Source organism: Ruditapes philippinarum, unplaced genomic scaffold (assembly GCF_026571515.1).
Source record: "Ruditapes philippinarum isolate M1 unplaced genomic scaffold, ASM2657151v2 ctg8165_1_1_1_1, whole genome shotgun sequence".
Lineage (NCBI taxonomy): Eukaryota > Metazoa > Mollusca > Bivalvia > Venerida > Veneridae > Ruditapes > Ruditapes philippinarum.
Genome location: NW_026867127.1, coordinates 23,325 through 42,922, shown reverse-complemented (window position 1 = coordinate 42,922; position 19,598 = coordinate 23,325). Strand labels below are relative to the sequence as shown.

At 31.2% G+C, this 19,598-nt stretch overlaps 1 protein-coding gene across 1 annotated transcript; it reads left to right on the top strand.

Annotated features, from left to right (window-relative positions):
- Positions 1-359: 359 nt before the first annotated feature.
- LOC132734923 (microfibril-associated glycoprotein 4-like) lies at positions 360-10,332 on the top strand (the record flags this gene model as incomplete). The annotated part of the gene is made up of 6 exons (XM_060721802.1): positions 360-600; positions 994-1,104; positions 1,504-1,640; positions 8,678-8,774; positions 9,747-9,908; positions 10,073-10,332. Coding segments are annotated over 6 exons (1,008 nt in total), but the record flags the coding sequence as incomplete, so codon positions are not given.
- Between the last annotated feature and the right edge of the window lie 9,266 nt (positions 10,333-19,598).

Below are 19,598 nucleotides of genomic sequence, written 5' to 3'. Positions count from 1 at the left end.
GCATTTGGGGACTGCCCATTTAAGGTCTGACCCACATAATACATATCGTTTAAAAACGTCAGTTTCTGTTTTTATTCGTTACCATTATTGCAAAAATTCGAACTTGTTCGTAGAATGTTTCTGGTTCCCGTTTGCACCGAACGGACTATTCTAAATTTGGAAACAGTTTTGTCATCCGAATTTTCAACATGACCGCTCGCGACTGGCGGGGCAGAATTTCAAAAAAGTAATTCAGCAAGGAAAGTGTCTTAAGAATTGGGCCTAACAAACTAGAAAGCTAAAATAAATCAGCCAGGAGCTTGGTCTAACTGCTCTATACTGGTGATAAATCAGCAGTCACATTTTCTTTTGCACATAAGAATCGTAGTACTGTTCGTTTTAACCGGAATATCTCAGTTGAATACACCATTTATTTTTTAAGTGAAAGATTTCAAAGGGTGTTAATCAATTTCATATTTTGCTTTTATGAATGTGTTCATTTTTTTACAGTGACGAATCATTGTTCGACCAGTCCATGTGTACACGGTCAATGTTATGACGTTTCTAATGATTTTCTTTGTTACTGTAACCATGGTTATGAGGGACGTTACTGTAATATATGTATGTAGTCAAATTTAATCTTTAAATTTTGAATATTTCCATATGGCATTATCACCCTGGCGTTGTTTATTAAATAACTTATTGTTGACCAGTTTGCGATATTCTAACATCGCATGTAATTCTTTTAAATATTCTTAAATTGTTTATAATCAACTGAGTTATAAAACAATGATTTTAATGCTACAACGGGTGTATTCGTGGAAACAATGGAACATTTTGCTAAATCTTTCTTTTTTTATATATTAAAATATCAGTACAACAAAGATAATTAGAAAAGAAAAAAAAATATAGTATTATGAATCTAAGACTTAAACCATTTTTATAAGCATAATTATTTTCATCCCAATCGTCACTTTTATTCTTCTATTTTTTATCGTTTGTGCTTTGTTTTAGCGGGTTATTACTGCAAGTCAAATCCGTGCAATCATGGGAGCTGTGTATCTGATTTTTTCAACTACACATGCAACTGTTTTGAAGGATATGTTGGAAGAAACTGTGACGCCCGTAAGCTTATATCTTATTACAGTTGATAAGAAATTAGAATTTTTAACTAATTTAAATGTATTGTATTTCGTCCAATTGTAATACATTTTAATACACATTGAATTTGAATAGTAAAAGAGGAAAAGAATCACTTCATATTCCACTGGTTCTTTTATTTTGAGGAACAGTTTTCTTGTGTATCTTAAAACACATGTTCATGTTACTAAAAGACGGGTTCACTTTGATGACCGCCACCCCTAAAAAAACCCCAAAAAACCCACCCCACAAAAAACAAACAAACAAAACATCAAAGAAACATACAAAAACAAAAACAAACAAAAACAACAACAGGTTGATTTGGATACGTTGTAGCTGCAAGTTACTGACACAAAAGTAAACAAAAAATACCGAATATTGTAGTGAATGTCACGGACTGTTACGATATTCTTCATAAAAGATTGGCGAGAAAAAGTGGAGTTTATAACGTTTTCCTATGGAGATCTAAAGTTGTAAAAGAAATATACTGCGACATGGAGACAGACAAGGGTGGTTGGACGGTATGTTGCTTCTTTAATATCAACTATTTGATGTTTCAAAATGTCGCAGTTATCATTTAAGAAATAGCGGTAAGGTAAAGTTTTCAATTTCATTCTTAAATCGTTAATCGCACTTCTTTGACAAATTAGTTTTTTATTATACTTTTAGTCGAGTAATTTATCTCATCAAAGTGCTGAAGGTACTGCAGTTAGGACGTATTAGAAGTAGGTGCGTCACAAGATCAAAATTACCATTTTTTTACTATTTCGGGGGCAGATACTTTAATGAGTGAAGAGTGTTGCCGGTTTATAAATATTAAGTGCACAATTCAGTAAATGAATAGTAGTAGAATCAATTATTCTATGACATCATGTTCGAATGTAATATTTAGGTTATATGTACGTCCATCACAAACTGTAATTGGCCCTTTATGACAAAAGCAATAACCGAAAAAATGCTGCCAGAGGAAACTGCACCCTCGACTATTTTTTACACAGTGAGCTAGAAATAATCAATTATGATATAATTACTTTTCCGTTTCAGTGTCAAGAAAAGACTCAAATGGTCAAATGTTTGCATCATATTATATGAATGTGGCCATATCATTAAAACTGATGATGGCTTTTGTACACTGCACTTCTTATGCTAATCTCTTTCACTGTTTGGAATGAAATGAAATTACGTCAATATCTTAATCCTCTCTCTCTGAACAAGTATCGTGGAATAATATAAAGGGAGACAATTCAAAAACTAAGTAATGTAGAATTTTGGTTATTTGACACAGCACTTCTACTAACTAGTCTTTACAATTATGTTTAGGTTGAATGAGATATCATTTAAAGTTAAAATGATATACTCCAGACAACCATTATTTTTATTTAGATGTATAAGAGATGATAATTGTATAATTAACCTTTTCCCTCATAAAAAGCGTGTTTTGACGGCTTTTTGCCCCCTCTTTTTTGAGGCCACAAAAAGTGAAAACATGTCCAATTTAGGCCCCCAACACTGTTTTTCGTTTGAGAAATGTTGTTAAAAAAGTGACTACTTTTTCGGCGCGGTCCCCATCAAAATGATACACCAGGGGGTTGACAGAAGGCGGATGTGCCACCTTCTGTTTAGGGGGTTTGAATGGGGCGGCAGTCCCCTTATCGCCAAAAAACAAAAAAGAATTGGACATGTGACAGGCTAAAATGGCCTCAGGGCAATCTTAAGGTGACGTGTAACCAACGCTTAAAAGCCTTTTACTCTATCTCATTGCATTGAGAAGTTGCAGCAATTTGAAATCAGTTTTGATGGAAAAAAATGCAAAATAGTGATTTTTCGCAATTTTGAGACGCCCCCCCCGTTGCCATGGTAACAGGAAATTTAAGATTGAGCATGTTGTTACAGAGATTTCGGTTCAGTCAACATATGTGCCAAGTTTTATCAGTATTAAGAATTTTTCATAGTTTTATTGCATTTGGAACTTGTAACAGGATGCTTTTCAATGAAAACGGCCATTTTTCGAAATATGCTCATGGGGTTAAAAGGTGAAGCTAGGAAAAGATTGTGGTTCTTTGAAACTACACCTCATTTTACGTGAATGTTGTGCTAAAACGCTGTGTAAAATTTTAATCTCTTTTAAAGTTTTTCTTGGGACAAGCATTAATAAGTACGTGTATTATAAATGGAGATAATTTAAAAACTAAACTATGTATTTATGGTTCTTTGACACAAATTCGAGTGCGTACAACAATGTGTAGTTTCAGTGATGATTTGGAAGTAAAATTCCAAATAAGCATTTTTAACTTAAGGGAGATAATTAAACATTAAGCAAGGTAGAGTAATGTTTCTTGAACACTGCACTTTCTCTCAAATGTCTCTAACACTTTGTGAAGTTTACGTAAAAACCCTTCAATTCGTATTTATTTATATTCGGGGCAAGATTGTGAAGGACCGACGTCATTCCTAAGTTTACATTGTGTTTTTTTTTCTTTAATCATCTAAAATCTCAAAACACCATGAACATATTTTCTACCTATGAGCAACATTTTTCCACACAAGTACAAATTTGTATGGAATGAACACGGATATTTGTCCATAATATTACTTGAGTCCACAGTGACACGTGGTTAAGGCAGCAACTGTACTATCTTCCTTTTGGGACCATAATTTATAATAACATGCTAAATCTATGGTTCTATATCAGATACCAGTATGTTGCACCTTTTAAGTAATATCAGAATTCCGATTTCATTGACATACAGAAAGGGGTCAAACTTAAGTCCCCTCTTGGTGAAAACAGTGTGCTAGCTCTGAATGTATGTCATTGTCAAACATTACACAATATTTTAATAAATTGGTTTGTTCAGTCATATGTTACCCAAGTCCCATGCAGGAGCATTAATTCATCAAAATATCGCCATTGATTATGTTATTACTACTGGGTTAGTGTGATGGTTTTGTTGAAGCCGAGACAGCCAGATTTAACATGTTCCTTCAACACAATGTTCTTGGCTTGCCCTCTACTACTGACAGGGGAATCAACTGAAGTGCTAACTCGGACTACCCCTCTTAAATAGTCCAACTAGTCCCAAGTGTTCATGGTTGAACGATTATTGAGCCTATGCAATTATGATCACACTATCCTGTATTACATCTGCAAAATTGAGATTCCCACAGACTGTGATGCTTATGTTCATTTATATGACAGTGACGAATATGTGCATGACCCCTTAAAAAATTTGTATTAACAATTACTAGTATATGAAGTCCAATAATTTGCTAAAATGCTTATATTATTTTTCTCCATATTTATAATGCAGAGCACTAAATTTGTTTGTCTGTCATACAAAATGACTTTCAATAGCACTATTTAAATATATTCAAAATACAATTTCTTTAATAAATACTCATAGTAATACTAAATTACTTTTTGTGATATTTTTTTCTGTTACATAGGTTCAGACAGCATACTATTTATTTGTTCAGACTGCACACAATTTTTAATAACCACTACATTACCATTATTAAGCCTAATAAAATCAAAACTACAAGGTAAAAGAATGTTTTAGAAAGATTGTTCCTGCAAACTTTAAAAACAGCCTGTCAATTAAGCAGATCTTAGCAAATGAGGCACACTTAGCAGAAAATATGGTTAATCAAGGGTAGGGTAACATTTTCACACATATTTAAATCAATTGGTGAAGAAAGTATTACTTCATATCTGTGCTTTGATATTGAATGTTATCATTTGTTTCAATCTTGAATAATTAAAAATGTAAACACTGTTCATAAGGATGAACTGTATTGTAACTTTTGCATACATATCGAGGCCTTGTTCAAGGCAACACAACTATATTGTAAATTTTTTTTCAGTTTCTTGTAATGCCCTGTAGGATTGATTTGTACCACCTTAAAACACCATACTATAATATTTCATGTAAGTGATAATTTTCAGCAAGGGAAAATAACTGCCATGCCAAAGTTGACAGAAATAGTAGAAGTATGGTCTTAAATAACACTATAATAAACTGTGGGCATGAACTGACACACTTTTGTTTAAGGCTGTACTATATATGAACAAATCTTGGACTATTTCAGTATGTAAATTTGAAACGCAAACTAAACAATTTCAGTTTCAATAGTCCTTTTTAAAAAATGATTATTTTAATGTTCTTCCATCGCTGAATTGCCTAGGGTGTAACTTTTTTACACGCGTTGAAATAGACGTTTCCCGATTTCAGACGATCTTAAAGTCTTTTTGTTTGTCTTATAAACAAAGAAATACAGAAAAAACATGGCTAATGAATAAGTGGGCAATTTGAACGACTTTGTTGCCTGAACATCAAGGCAAATTCTTCTTCGCCGCGCTTTTTTACTTACATCCTGTATAAATCTTTACTTAGCACAATATCTTTAATCCTCGCCTTTGGGCATATCTGTTAACCATTGAAATTAAATGCTGAAAATTAACTGCAATAAACACAATTATGTGACATGATATGCAGGCGCCGATGTACATCTACGGCATTGTAATTAATTGAGCATAATTTATACGACTCCTTTTTAATCAGTGAGTTTGTAGTGCTGCAAATCAGACTATTTTACTAGCCTATTTAGAGGGGTAGGTGGTCTATGTCAGCCAACAGCAAGTTTCATATACCAAAACATTGGTCTGGATCTGTAGTTTCTGGAATGGATATTCATTTGACCCAACCCCAGTGCGAAACTAAGATATCCAAAATGGCGTCAAAGATGGCCACCAAATCCCTAAATATTCTAGTATATTTACGTTGGCTCATTTCTTTTCTAAGTTTTGTAAATCAATTGGAGTTGATACAACGTATTGTCCCCAAGAAATAGAAAACAATGGGCGAAACTAAATAAAATGGATTTATAAAACGAGATGAAAGGGCAAAAGACAATCTTTAAAAGCAGGCAACATATCTAAAGGGTTATTATACAGTATTTAAATAAGAATACTAGAACCACACAAAACGAAAAGGTCAAATAAAAGGAATTTAAAATACCACAAACACAATAATAAAGCCAAGCTGAACAATTGTCATATAAACATTATGTTTTATCCGGATACTTTGCAGGCTTCATGAAACCGGATGCCAACAAAGTAATGATACATGTAGATAAACATATTTAACTTTTTAAATGACTATTTAATCAAGTTAAGCTACTTAAAAAAATAAAATACATTTCATTTGACACAGAAAACGTATGTAACTTATAGATAAATAAACAGTTTTCTTTTTGCATACTGTTCAAATCCTTTTATGTTAATATGGTATATAGACTGCACCAAAGAAGCTATAATTTGACAGAAATAGTGGGAAATAATTGATAGAACAAGTACGAGTTACCTCACATTCTAAAACTATTTTGATGTAGCGCCTCTCATTGTATATGTCTTACTGCTTAATAACAAACAAAGATTTCTTCAGATATGATATGAGTACATTAAAGCATTACTCTCACGAGTACATTACAATAGTGGAATAACAAAATAAGTAATACATATTTCTCTGTTAAATCATATACAAGTGTGTTAAAAGCATTATTTTGCATATTTATGTATAAAAAAGCAAAAAAGCAATCTGTTTTCCCCCAATAAAGTTAAGCCTCTTCGTATAAAACGCTTTAAATGACATATTCCGTGCAAAATTTGACTTGAAATACAAAAGTGGAAACAAATATGAGCCAACATTAATATTCTAGAATATTTAGGGCTTTGGCGGCCATCTTTCACGCCATCTTGGATTTCTAAGCTTCGCATCGGACTTGAGCCAAATGAATATCCATTCCGGAAACTACAGACCTAGACAAACAATTTGGTATATAAAACTTGCTGTTGGCTGACATAGACCTTGATGTCATTTTACCCTATGGATTTGCAGCACTATTAATAGTTTACACCCTGAATTGGTTCTTACCATATTTGACAGCAATTACTGGACCATGTAAATTTACTTGCATATAAATGAATACCCAACAGGAGCACGATTGAATGATTGAGACAAACCAGTATAAAAGTATGTGCATATTTTCAAATGTTAATGATAAAATTCATATAATTTTCAAAACCTATTTAATATGGTTAATTATAGAAGATAATAGTGTGTAATAACATAACCTTCTAAAGTTACATACCTACTGTACTTAAATTAGTGATCTACAATTTTTTGACCTGTTGACTAGTACTAATATTGGTTGCGCATTATAAAACATTGGCTGTCACAAAGTTGTATTATGTATTTGTGTTGTTTGTTTTGAATTCAAAGAGTAAATCTTACTTTAATCTTGGAGACAAGAATTTAAAAATGTGGTCTCTACTGTATAAAAAAGACATACATGGATCCGTCCTTTAAAGAAAAAAGGGCCATACAAAATGCGAAACTTGATTATACTATCGGCAGACAATCGATTTTGAGGTCCGATTATTGATAGTGATTTTTTAGTCCGATACCCAACAATACTTGATTAGGAAAAATATTCGGTACCAGCAGAGTATTTTGAATTATGCAAAGTTGATTAATCCAAAAAATTGTATATCGTTCAAAGCATAACAAAGACATAAAAATTTGACAATTAAATGTGTTTTTGAACATCACCTGTCTGATACCACTATCGGATTGGAATGGAATCGAGCAAAATTGTCAGCTTTGATAACGTGAATTTCAACTCAATTATGATTTTTTTCTAAAAATTGTAAAAAATAAGCATATTTGCCACTGGGAATAGGTCTGGTAATCTAGCCCTTGGTGACACTGGTAAAAAGGCATGTGTTTTCATGAAAATTTTTGGAGAACAGTTTGATTTATTATACAAGAACCTGTTGTTTGTGATAATATTCTTGTCTTTCTTTAATATTATACTTTTTCTGTCTACAAGTCTTTCAAAGTGAATATTGAAGTAAATGATCTATTATTTCCCTAAAAATATTCATAAGGAGATTTCATCTTCATAGTTATCTAATGCTTCTCTTAGTGAGTGTGTGTATATATATCTTATTAATTTATAGCACTCATTTCTTTCTAAGCGTAACCTTTCACATATACTGTTATTTCATTTGTATGTCGAGAACAATTTGTTCTTAATGTTGATAAACAATGAAAGACGCAGTGTAAAACAATACTGCGTACATTCAAACAAAATGATTTTAGAATGTTCCAAACCGGTCAAAATTTACATCATTAGTATTACAGAATGTTTTGTAGTTCGATTGTGTTGAAAGCTATATGCTTATGGACACACATTATGTTCCTTGCACCAATCATTAATGATAGATTGGTTCAAAGAAAGAACGGCTTGCACCAGGCGGGGTTTGAACCCACGCGGTTAAACAGCCTTAGAATTCTTCTGCGCCCAAGTATAACATTATAAAATGTCTCGTTTATATCGATATAGAAACTTTCATATGCTTCAACAAATATAATGAACATGCATATAGATGGTGTTGTAAAGACATTCATCAGAGACATGACATTTCGCTTTGAAGTTGTCATTTTTGTAATAATTTCTGGTACAATATTACATGTACATTCATTTATTATTCCATCAGGTGTTTCAATATCGATTCAACGGCAGCGTTGATTTCTACAGAAACTTTAGTGATTATGAAAGAGGATTTGGTTCTTTAGATGGTGAATTTTGGTTAGGTGAGTGGTATCCAAGTACATGTTGATTTATTTGCCATACTATTGTTTGCATTAATTTCTGAAGAAATATATGGAAGGGAATATCCAGCAACCCTTTTTTCGATAATAATTCTTGTTATTTTATAAAAGTTTATACGCAAACACGCTTATTAGTATAATACCTTTTTAAATGAAAAAAGAATAATATGATAACATTCTAATTTTAACAACATCTTACTTTTACATGTTTTGTCATGATCTTTGTTTTAGTTTTATTTTATGACTCGTGAATGTGCAGTTAATTATCCAAAATGAAGTTTACAAAAAACAATTGTGCTCTTCCAGATTTGTGTTATTGTCATAAAAAAACTTACAAAGAGACATGAAATCGTCATTCTCAATGTAAAGTAAACGTTATAACTATATCGTCGTTACTATAATGTTGCTGTTATCATAATGTAAAACCGGGAACCAATGTATATAAACATTTCATTCTTAGGACAGAGGTTGCTCAGTGTTGCCGTTTAAAATGATTGCATCCGCTTGAGCGGCATCGTTGCTTATGTATAAAGTCAACCGTCAATAAGTTCGTATCATACTTAGAAAGTAAGAATGAAAACTGTCTCAAATGAAGAATACATACATGTGTTTACCTCAGTTTGTTAAAAAATAAGATTGCAAACCAGTATTGAAGGTACATTGTACATTTGTATATATGTACCCAAGATGGACAAACATTAACAGTACATATACACAAGATTGGTAGATTGCATTTCTATCCCCATATATAAAATTGAAAATGTGGGTTATTTATTTAGTAAATATAGGATAGTTCCTTAATCTATCAGTATAATAACGATACAACAAAAGATGACCTCACAAACATGAAAATGTTTAAAGAATACTTTATTAAGTATTCTCTTAGTCACACAGGTATAAATATGAGCTTGCATTTAATCAGATTTTTCTGAGAAAGAAACTTTCTTAATACAGGCCTTGAAAACATCTATGAAATGGTTTCCCGAGGAAAAACAGAGTTGAGGCTGGATCTAACGGCAGCGGACGGAACATCTGTATATGAAACTTTTCAGAATTTTAGTCTCGGTGCAATGCCGTATTATACTCTTCATATCGACAAGGGAGTCGGTACTGCAGGTATTTATTGTCATCGTCGAAAAATAAATGGTTGTTTACAGTATATACACTGTATAATAACAGAGCCCTTTTATAACATCATTAATATTAACAAGAAATTAATAATGTCAAGATTAGCAAAATGTGGTAATCTGATTTACTTTATTGTTTTGTTTTCACAACAGGCGATGACTTTGGTTTATCATATCACAATGGTAAAAATTTTTCAACTTTCGACATGGATCGTGATGGATCCAGTATTAATTGCGCTATAGACGACCATGGTGGATGGTGGTATAATTATTGTGCTCTAGCAAATCTAAACGGTGAATATGTTACTCCTGGTACACAACGACCTGTCGAGTCGCAAGGTGGGATGATATACTACTCATTTAAACATTATGAATCACTCAAGGTCTCCAAAATGATGTTCCGGCGGGTATAAATGAATCCTGGTCTGATTTAGTGAGAAAAAAGACATAAATATTATTTTCAAACTTGTGATTGTTTCTATGTAAATGATATTTAAAAATTACTTGAAGGCAATAATATTAAAAATGTCTCTGAAAATACTAACACAAGATTACCGAATTACTTGACGTGTGCAAAAAAAAGGGAGCTACTATGTAGATCTATTAACTTGTTGTTAAACTTTTTAAATTTTATTGAAAACAAAAGCGCTTAAAGAAAATTGATAGTGGTGTGTTATATATATATGTTATAGTGTCATTGTCACTCATTTCACTTATACTCTAATTGTTGAAAAGAAAAAAAACAACTGTTACATCAATCAACTGCTATAAATTTTAAACTGTGATATGTCAATCACACACATCAAAGACGTGTCAAATTGGGTTCTTTCAAAAGAGCAAAAAAGTAGCAAAATGCCAGATCGGGCTTATGACATAAACATCATATTCTAGAAAAATAATAAAGATATTTCTTTTAAACTTTGTTTATTGAACGTAATATATAGAAAATATTTGGTTACTGTCACTTTTATGAGAATTATTTCCCCTTTTTTATTTTATATAACACATAATTGCTGAAGTCCTAAAAAAATATGTTATATATACAAAGTACATTTGTATATAACAAAAATAGATTAAAAAACTTTTTTATGCTCCAATTTATTGCGCCGACATATGTCAGCATATATTTTATTCAGTTTTCAAAGAAAACTTCGAAGTATAATGTTCACTGATCACTGACAAAGAACTGTTTAAGTATGTATGCCAGAAACAGAATATTAATTCCAAATACATGTACATAATTCCTGTTAAGAAATTTAAATTACATAAAATATTTTTGAGGACTTCAAAAATTATGTGTTATATAGGCATGAAAAAGGGGGAATCACTCTCACAAAACTGACAGTAACTACGTTTTTTAGTCATTTAGACTGATTATACATTTTAAAGGACGTTTCAAGAAAAAAATCAACAATTTCTTTCATGAATTTTTTATAAGCCGCTTTACAGTCGCTTGAATGGGGCTAAACTGAACGTCAAATTTTACACAAAATTGACAATTTTTTAAATCAGTTTAAAGGAAAAAGTTATTTCCGTCTCGAATGTTTTAGAATTTAAGATATTTTGTCCGCCTATTGCGTTGTAATACCCGTAACAGTTGCCAAGGATACGCAACGACGTCATGTTCAGAAACGGGTTTGATTGTCAACTTCGACGTCGTGTGAACACGAATTGGATGAAACTATTGGAATAAAATCAACGGAATATAATCAGAAATATGGTCAATGTTTTACATGCCAGTTTATGAAGACGCTACTAAAAAATTCGCAAAGTGTCGCGTTCTACCATAAAGCATGTCAAATGGTTTTAATGCATTCGGAATAAAATAAAAATAATGTAAAAAATATTATCATATCAGTTGCGCAGAAAAAAAACAGAAGCAAAAGATAAAGGTTCATGTAAATGATTATTGACTAGTTTTTAGAACTTAAAACAAAGTCACTGAAAAGAAAACCTTTCGTGAAAACTATAAATTTAATTTTTAATTGTTCACGTATCAAATAGGCATTATGTATAAAGTCAAATTTGATAGAATCGATATGTTATGTCTAATACCAAACTAAACAAAATGTATCTAATTTATTAGTTTTTGTTTCTTTGTTTGGTTTTTATGTCGCAACAACATTGTCAAAGTCGATTTGACGATCATCCATCTATAGTAGAGGAAAGGAAGATCTCATGGGCTCCACCGTGCATCAATTCAGACACAAACCTGAGTAGAACCACCGACGTTCTATAAGCTTGCTGGAAAGTATGCTCACAAGAATCCAACGTTGTTGGTGGGCTTCGAATCCACCGCGGGAAAGGGCGAGTGACCTGACGTTTTCGACCATAACCACCCGGCAACGGATGCTGTATTTCGATATATATATATATATATATATATATATATATATATATATATATATATATATATATATATATATATATATATATATATATATATATATATATATATATATATATATATATATATATATATATATATATATATATATATATATATATATATATATATATATATATATATATATATATATACATAATGAGATACGAGAAAATGAAAAAAAAGACAATTTTCTTCTACTATTTCTTCCTCTTGTCTTCTTTTTCTTTTCTTTCGTTTTTTCTTAATTTTCAAAATAAAGTATAAAGTATCTCTCTTAAATATCAAACTGTAATTGTATAGTGTATCTGCCAGAGACTTCTAATAATGACTGCTGTTCGCGGAATTTTTAAAACAAATATTTACCTTGCCTATAAACAAATATAATCAAATCAAAGAATATCCTATTACGATCATGAAAATCAAAGCGTTTCTTGTTTATCACATTAAATTAATCACATTGAATTGGAGTATGGACGGACAATATATTTAATTAATTGTTTATGAGTATTTTCTGGATTGCAAAAAAAGGAAATGTTGCCTTTAAATCTGTATTCTAGAATATCAACATATTTCAAAGAAAAAAGGATAAATAAATGAATAAAAAAATCAACTGTTGCACAAAGTTTACTAATATTCAAGTTTAACCCCATCTTTATCAAGGCGTGTGCTATTTATTTTATGAACCACACAATTAAAAAGACGATTAACGTGTGACTCTTTAAATAAAACAAACACAGTGGTAAAGAAGGATTGAAATAAAATAACTCCTCGAAACATCGGAGGTTGATGGAATTTGTAAAAGAGGTCGTTGTTTATAAGTTTTTTTTTTCGGAGTGTTTAAATCAATAATAAAATAATCAAACAAAACTTCATTATCCAGTTATACAGTTGATACATGTTCATGTATAATTAAAATACTTAATAAGGTTATCTAAACATTTTGGGCAATACAAAAAAGTTGTTATGATTTTTTTTTCACTACAATTAATTTAATATACTTTCGCACGGAAGATGATTAAGATAATTACGTAAAGTCAAGCATTATCAATCTGAGTTGTAAATCAAATCTAATTAATATGTTAATGTTCAATAATGATTCGATAACGTGTTTCAAAACAAATCTCATAATATTGATAGAAAGCACGAAAAATGATTGGACATGCTTATGCAATATGTAAAATTGTAATAAATCCTATTGAATTCATATACAATAAACATTGTTGATGTTTGAATAACATTTCAATACATTCAGTTTTTAATTCTAGCCATTTCGCGTATATAACTGTAAGGATACTTTTAACTTCGCCAGATAGAACGACAAACGATTGATCATGTTAAATAAAATATGTAAAATTGATATACATCATACTGAATTCAATCCTCAAACACTGTTTAATTATTTTTTTTTAAATAACAGATCAATACAGCAGGTTTTGTCAAACATCTCTTAATTGTAGCCATTTTTCTTATATAACTTTATCTGTTTATGTAAGCTTTTAACTATTAATAAATTGGCAATGCTAATTGAAAATTTTCAAGAAAAAATCAAAATTGTCCGTTTGCTAGATATTGCAATAAAACTTTTGAATTGAACATGGTAATGCAATACATAGAACAAAAAATATAGAAACGTTCTTTAAGAACATGACACGTTTATTTGATCAGCTCGCCTGTTAAAGTGACATTATGCCATTTTTTTATTGTCATGTTTCTGCATAAAAATAGCTTCGCCCTATCGGCCTCGATATTATTTAACAGAAACACCGCCCGATGTCGCCCCAGCCAGTGTCATATCCTGGTAACTAACTCGTTTATACATAATAACTATAACTTAATTCAACGTTATAGATAAATTCCGATGGATTTTTGTTTACAATTTTACTTTAACTTGTTCATCAACAATATGCAAGAACGAGCTTTCATCTCTATCATATTAGTTTCTGCTTCCAAAATTGGCATATGGTTGATTTAAGAGAGTTAGTTTTGGCTGTTGTATGGAAAGCCATGGCTGTCTGATATTGTTCTTTTTCAATTTATTTAACCATTTGGATAATATATGAGCTCACTTCGACTATATATGAATTGAAAACACCTTCTTATTTAACCGGAATCCATTATATTAATCCACAGATACAATATATGAAACCATACTGTCAGTGTATGAAACCGAGTTAGCAATATATAAGTTGATTTTGTCAATATATGATTCCAATTCTTCAATATATGGTCGAGATGAACTTATTTTTTAAATATGTTTTTGTTAATGGTCTGTACGACACAATGGCTTCAATTATAACATACAACTCTTACATATATAACGATAAGTTTTCCCTGCCCAGCCCATTTGAAGTGAATGTGACGTTAAATTCAAATATTTCCTTATTTAGAAAATGTGCAGTATGCAATCAGTGAAGCACGCTGGTCTTTTGAATATTGGCGCGAAACTGTAATACCGGTGCAAGGATAGAATACAGTCTTTAAAAAAGTCCCGTCAATATAATGACATTTATTAAGTTCACAATATGACAAATAATGGACGTTGTAAGTCCATTTTTATATCACACTATGTTAGTCACATTATTATAGCATACTTATTACGACATTTAAAAAACACAAAATGCATAAGATGCGTAAATAGTGGATTGGTCTACTACAATGGTCATATTTTCCATAAGGGTTTCAATTTTCGATAGAAACAATAAAAATGTAACATTAGAATATTTTTAAATATATTGCTTGAAAAAAAATGTAAATAAAGTTTTAAGGATTTAGTATGAATATTTACATTATGATGACCAAAAATATTTTGTTCTAAAACATATTTTTATATATGTAATCTCAAACTTGCCAACAAAAATATATAAGTATTTCGTTGCCCGACGAAATGTCTGATACGAACTACTATCAACATAATTATTCATTGTTTTCATACCTCCTACAAACCAATTCACTTTGAAATTGACACATTTCACATTTATCATTTTAATTATTACTTTCTACGGAAAAAGCTGACTTAAATGCAAAATATCTGTTATTCTTAAGCAGACAGCTAATATAAACTTTTTACCCGTATATATGCGCTGTGTTGAAAATAATATTTATTCGTTATATGAAACGGATCGGCCATTGCTCAAGCCAAAACTATTACTGTGCATAAGTTGGAAATCCGCCTCGTACATCGATATTCCGGTAGGGGAAAGACCTGGTCACGAAATTCAAAACACCTCGAGCGCGTAGCGTTGGAATATCATATGAAATTTGTGACATAGCGCCGTGTAATGTAAACTGAGTAAATAATAACATTTTCAAGAATAGAACTCAAAGACATATGCACATAAAATATAAAGTCTGCAGTAAGTCTTTATTTCAGTTTTTAGTTAAGGCGAAATAATATTTATCTTTTCTTTGTGGTGATTTGTATTAGTATTTGTTATAAATTACGAATATTTTTGAACATCTTATGCATTATATTTTTTTTCATATATATATATATTTATATATATAATTTTCAAATGTTATATCATAACATGCTGTACACGCTCATTTATAGTGTTCATATATATATATATATATATATATATATATATATATATATATATATATATATAGGTTTGTGAAAAATATTTGCATCTACAAAATACCTTTCAAAAACACTGGATCCAAAGAAGGATACAAGAACGTGGAAAAAACAATAAATTTGGAGAAAATAAACGTTCATACAGTGCTAAAGTATAAATACCCAAGTACTTTCGGCGTATTATGCCTTCATCAGGGGTGTATTACATGTATAATGTGCACACAATCGAGCACAAAATCTCAATACGTGTGTACTGTATAGTATCAAAAATTGAACTGAAACACAGTCGCTAGAAAGGTGATAAAATTACATCGATTATGAATAGACCGTTATTGAATGGTCATTGTGTAGTACTTTACAAAAGAGAATATAGCCTGCGGTCAATATGGCATAAACTCGGTTAAATATATCTATAAAACTGTGTTTAAAAGAAAAAAAAATATATATAAACTAAAAAAATAAAACTTCACATATAAGGGCGTTTTGTGTCTTCAAAAATAGGGGCCAAAACATCTCTCAAAGGCATAGTGAATTGTAAAACGGCTAACGTTATTTATCTTATTTCTTGCAAAGTGTGTAACAAACAATATGTCGGTGAAACCAAACTTCCATTAAATAAACGAATGAACTTACACCGCTCTGACTGGAAAACGCGAAAATTTAACAGATCCCCAGTTGCTGAACATTTTCACCTTGAGGGACACAGTTTTAAAGACGTGTCCCTCTGTTGTATTGAACATAACACAAAGTGGTCAGATATAACACGGAAATCACGCGAGACATACTGGATTCGCCGACTGAATACGCTAGAGCCATCAGGAATCAATAAAGGAGACTAATTTACACACTTATTCTCGCCCATTCTTGACATACTTTAAAACCTAACTTTAGTCATCAGGCGGTGTCGGGAGGGCTATTTTTCCCTTGCCTGAGAGCTTCGTTTTTACTTTCACCTTATCGTAAATTTCCACTTCATATAACATCATACTGTTTGTAACTTGCATTTTCTTACATCATACTTATAGTAATAAAAACACAAAACGCCCTTATATGTGAAGTTTTATTTTTTTAGTTTATATATATTTTTTTTCTTTTAAACACAGTTTTATAAATATATTTAACCGAGTTTATGCCATATTGACCGCAGGCTATATTCTCTTTTGTAAAGTACTACACAATGACCATTTAATAAGTATAGGATAGATCATGAGTACCAGTTGGATGTGAGATTTATCAACGAGCGAAGCGAGTTGATAAATCTCACATCCAACTGGTACGAGCGATCTATCTGACTTAGACCACAGGTAGTTTTCTCTGTTTAAGGTGAAGATTAAACATGCGTAAACGTTTTTTTTCTCCGACAGTTACATAGGGATATCCAAATATTTCTTATTCAATCTATATGGCCTTATTGTAGGCAAAAATGCACGAGAAAATGGCATAATTCATGTTCTTTCATAAGTTACTGAATACACAATCTATTGAATGATAGATAGATCGCAAAGGTGCAGTCAGAAGAAAATTGGGAAGAATTTAACATTTCTGAATGTGATAACATTATAATTTCGAAACTTGGGAGATTTTTGTTGTTATTCCTGTTGATTCCTCATTTAAATGATTTAATGACATAACACCGTACACAGCGCTGTCCGAACGCAAGACTGCTTACCGAAATATACTCTTAGACAGAAATCATGGGCGATGGCTACTTATCAAGAGTGGGGTCGTTGGAGAAACGGGCAGGTAACTTTCATTAAACGTTTTCCTTAATGCTTAAACAACACTAGGGTTCAGATATTTATTGGTTGTTCGGCTGAAGTTGAAATATTTTACTTGACGTATAGATTCGTTTATTTATTGTATGCTTTATATACATGTACATCCTGCATTGACTTTTTTACTTCATTCATGAACTGAAAAAATATTACAGACGTCCCTCTGAAGCCTTAAAGCATAGAATTTCCTTAGCGTTGCAACCGCAGCCCAGTCACCGTTCGGAAACTCCACCCCTTGCCCACCAGTGGAATCCCCTCTTCCCAAAGTACATCTACAGTGTCTGCTATTAAGAGTAAGCCGGGCATAATTCAGGATGCGATTATTGAAATCACAGTGCCTGAAAATATTAGCACAAAAGCCGTCGTAAAATTTAGATACATATATAGATTTAAATAGATAGATAAACGCATTTCACATCATTATTGCTATTTTTTTCTTATTTACAAATACAGTAACTATTCTTGTAAAATGATGAAATGTCGAAATAAATTGGTGAAAGGACTATTGCTATCTGTTAATTTTAAGAAGGGAATTACACTATGAACTTGACTATATACATATAAATTTTCCCCGCATAAAGCGTGCACATAACGGGGTTTTCTTTCAGTTGAATACAAACATGATAGTTATATCAAACACTTTACTGTGATGTATGGGATATATCAAACACTTTTTAGCCTCTCTGATTGGCCGAGAGAAAACAGCTGTGGTCTAACGGTCTATTCATAATCGATGTAATTTTATCACCTTTCTAGCGACTGTGTTTCAGTTCAATTTTTGATACTATACAGTACACACGTATTGAGATTTTGTGCTCGATTGTGTGCACATTATACATGTAATACACCCCTGATGAAGGCATAATACGCCGAAAGTACTTGGGTATTTATACTTTAGCACTGTATGAACGTTTATTTTCTCCAAATTTATATATATATATATATATATATATATATATATATATATATATATATATATATATATATATATATATATATATATATATATATATATATATATATATATATATATATATATATATATATATATATATATTATATATGATTGTGTACAGCATGTTCTGATATAACATTTGAAAATTTATCATAATATATTTTCTTCATAATACTCACCAATATTATCAGTTAAATAAGAAATGTTCAATCATTTTATCATGATATCACATGTATATTTGTAAATAAAATGTTAAAATGTGAATATCAATACATCAAAAATTGTTAATGTTTGATTTAATTAAAACTGATTAAATTACTTCAACCATGTAGTGATTATAGGTATAGATCATTCACAACAGCCTTGATATTGTGTTGACCTTTCCGCTACATGGTTGTGTGTCTGCTTTGTAATCAAGAGGTCCGAGGTTCAATCCTTTTCAGTGCCTAGAGATTTTTCAAGTTAACAATGATCATGGTGGTGAGGGTAAAATAAAAAACTGACAATGATGTTCCTTTGTCATTTGTGGGTATGAAGAATCAACTAGCAATCAATTAGAGTTTAGTCAGAAATAATAGGACATTGCTTCTACATGTAAATTTCCTCTAATGTCTAAGAAGATCTTCAGTTTTTGCAGGGGCTAAAGTAAACAGCTTAACAGCTGATATTGAGCGTTAAATTACTTTTTTAAAATCTTTCAAAGAATCATTTTTTTGTTGAATTACTTAATGTATAAAACATGTAAGATAAAAATAAAATGAAACTTACACTGAAATAAAAATGAATGGGCTCCTTTTGGTAAAGAGACGTTATGGGCGTTACTAACCCAACAAATTGAAGGCCTATGTCGGTTTTCCCTGTGAAAGCAGACATCTGTGTAAAATTCAGACTAAGCCAGTGTCGAAACATCTTGGGAACCAAATGACTCGAGATGTGTCAAATTACTTCGAAAGTATTAGTAAAAAGTTTAGCCCTCAGGAACG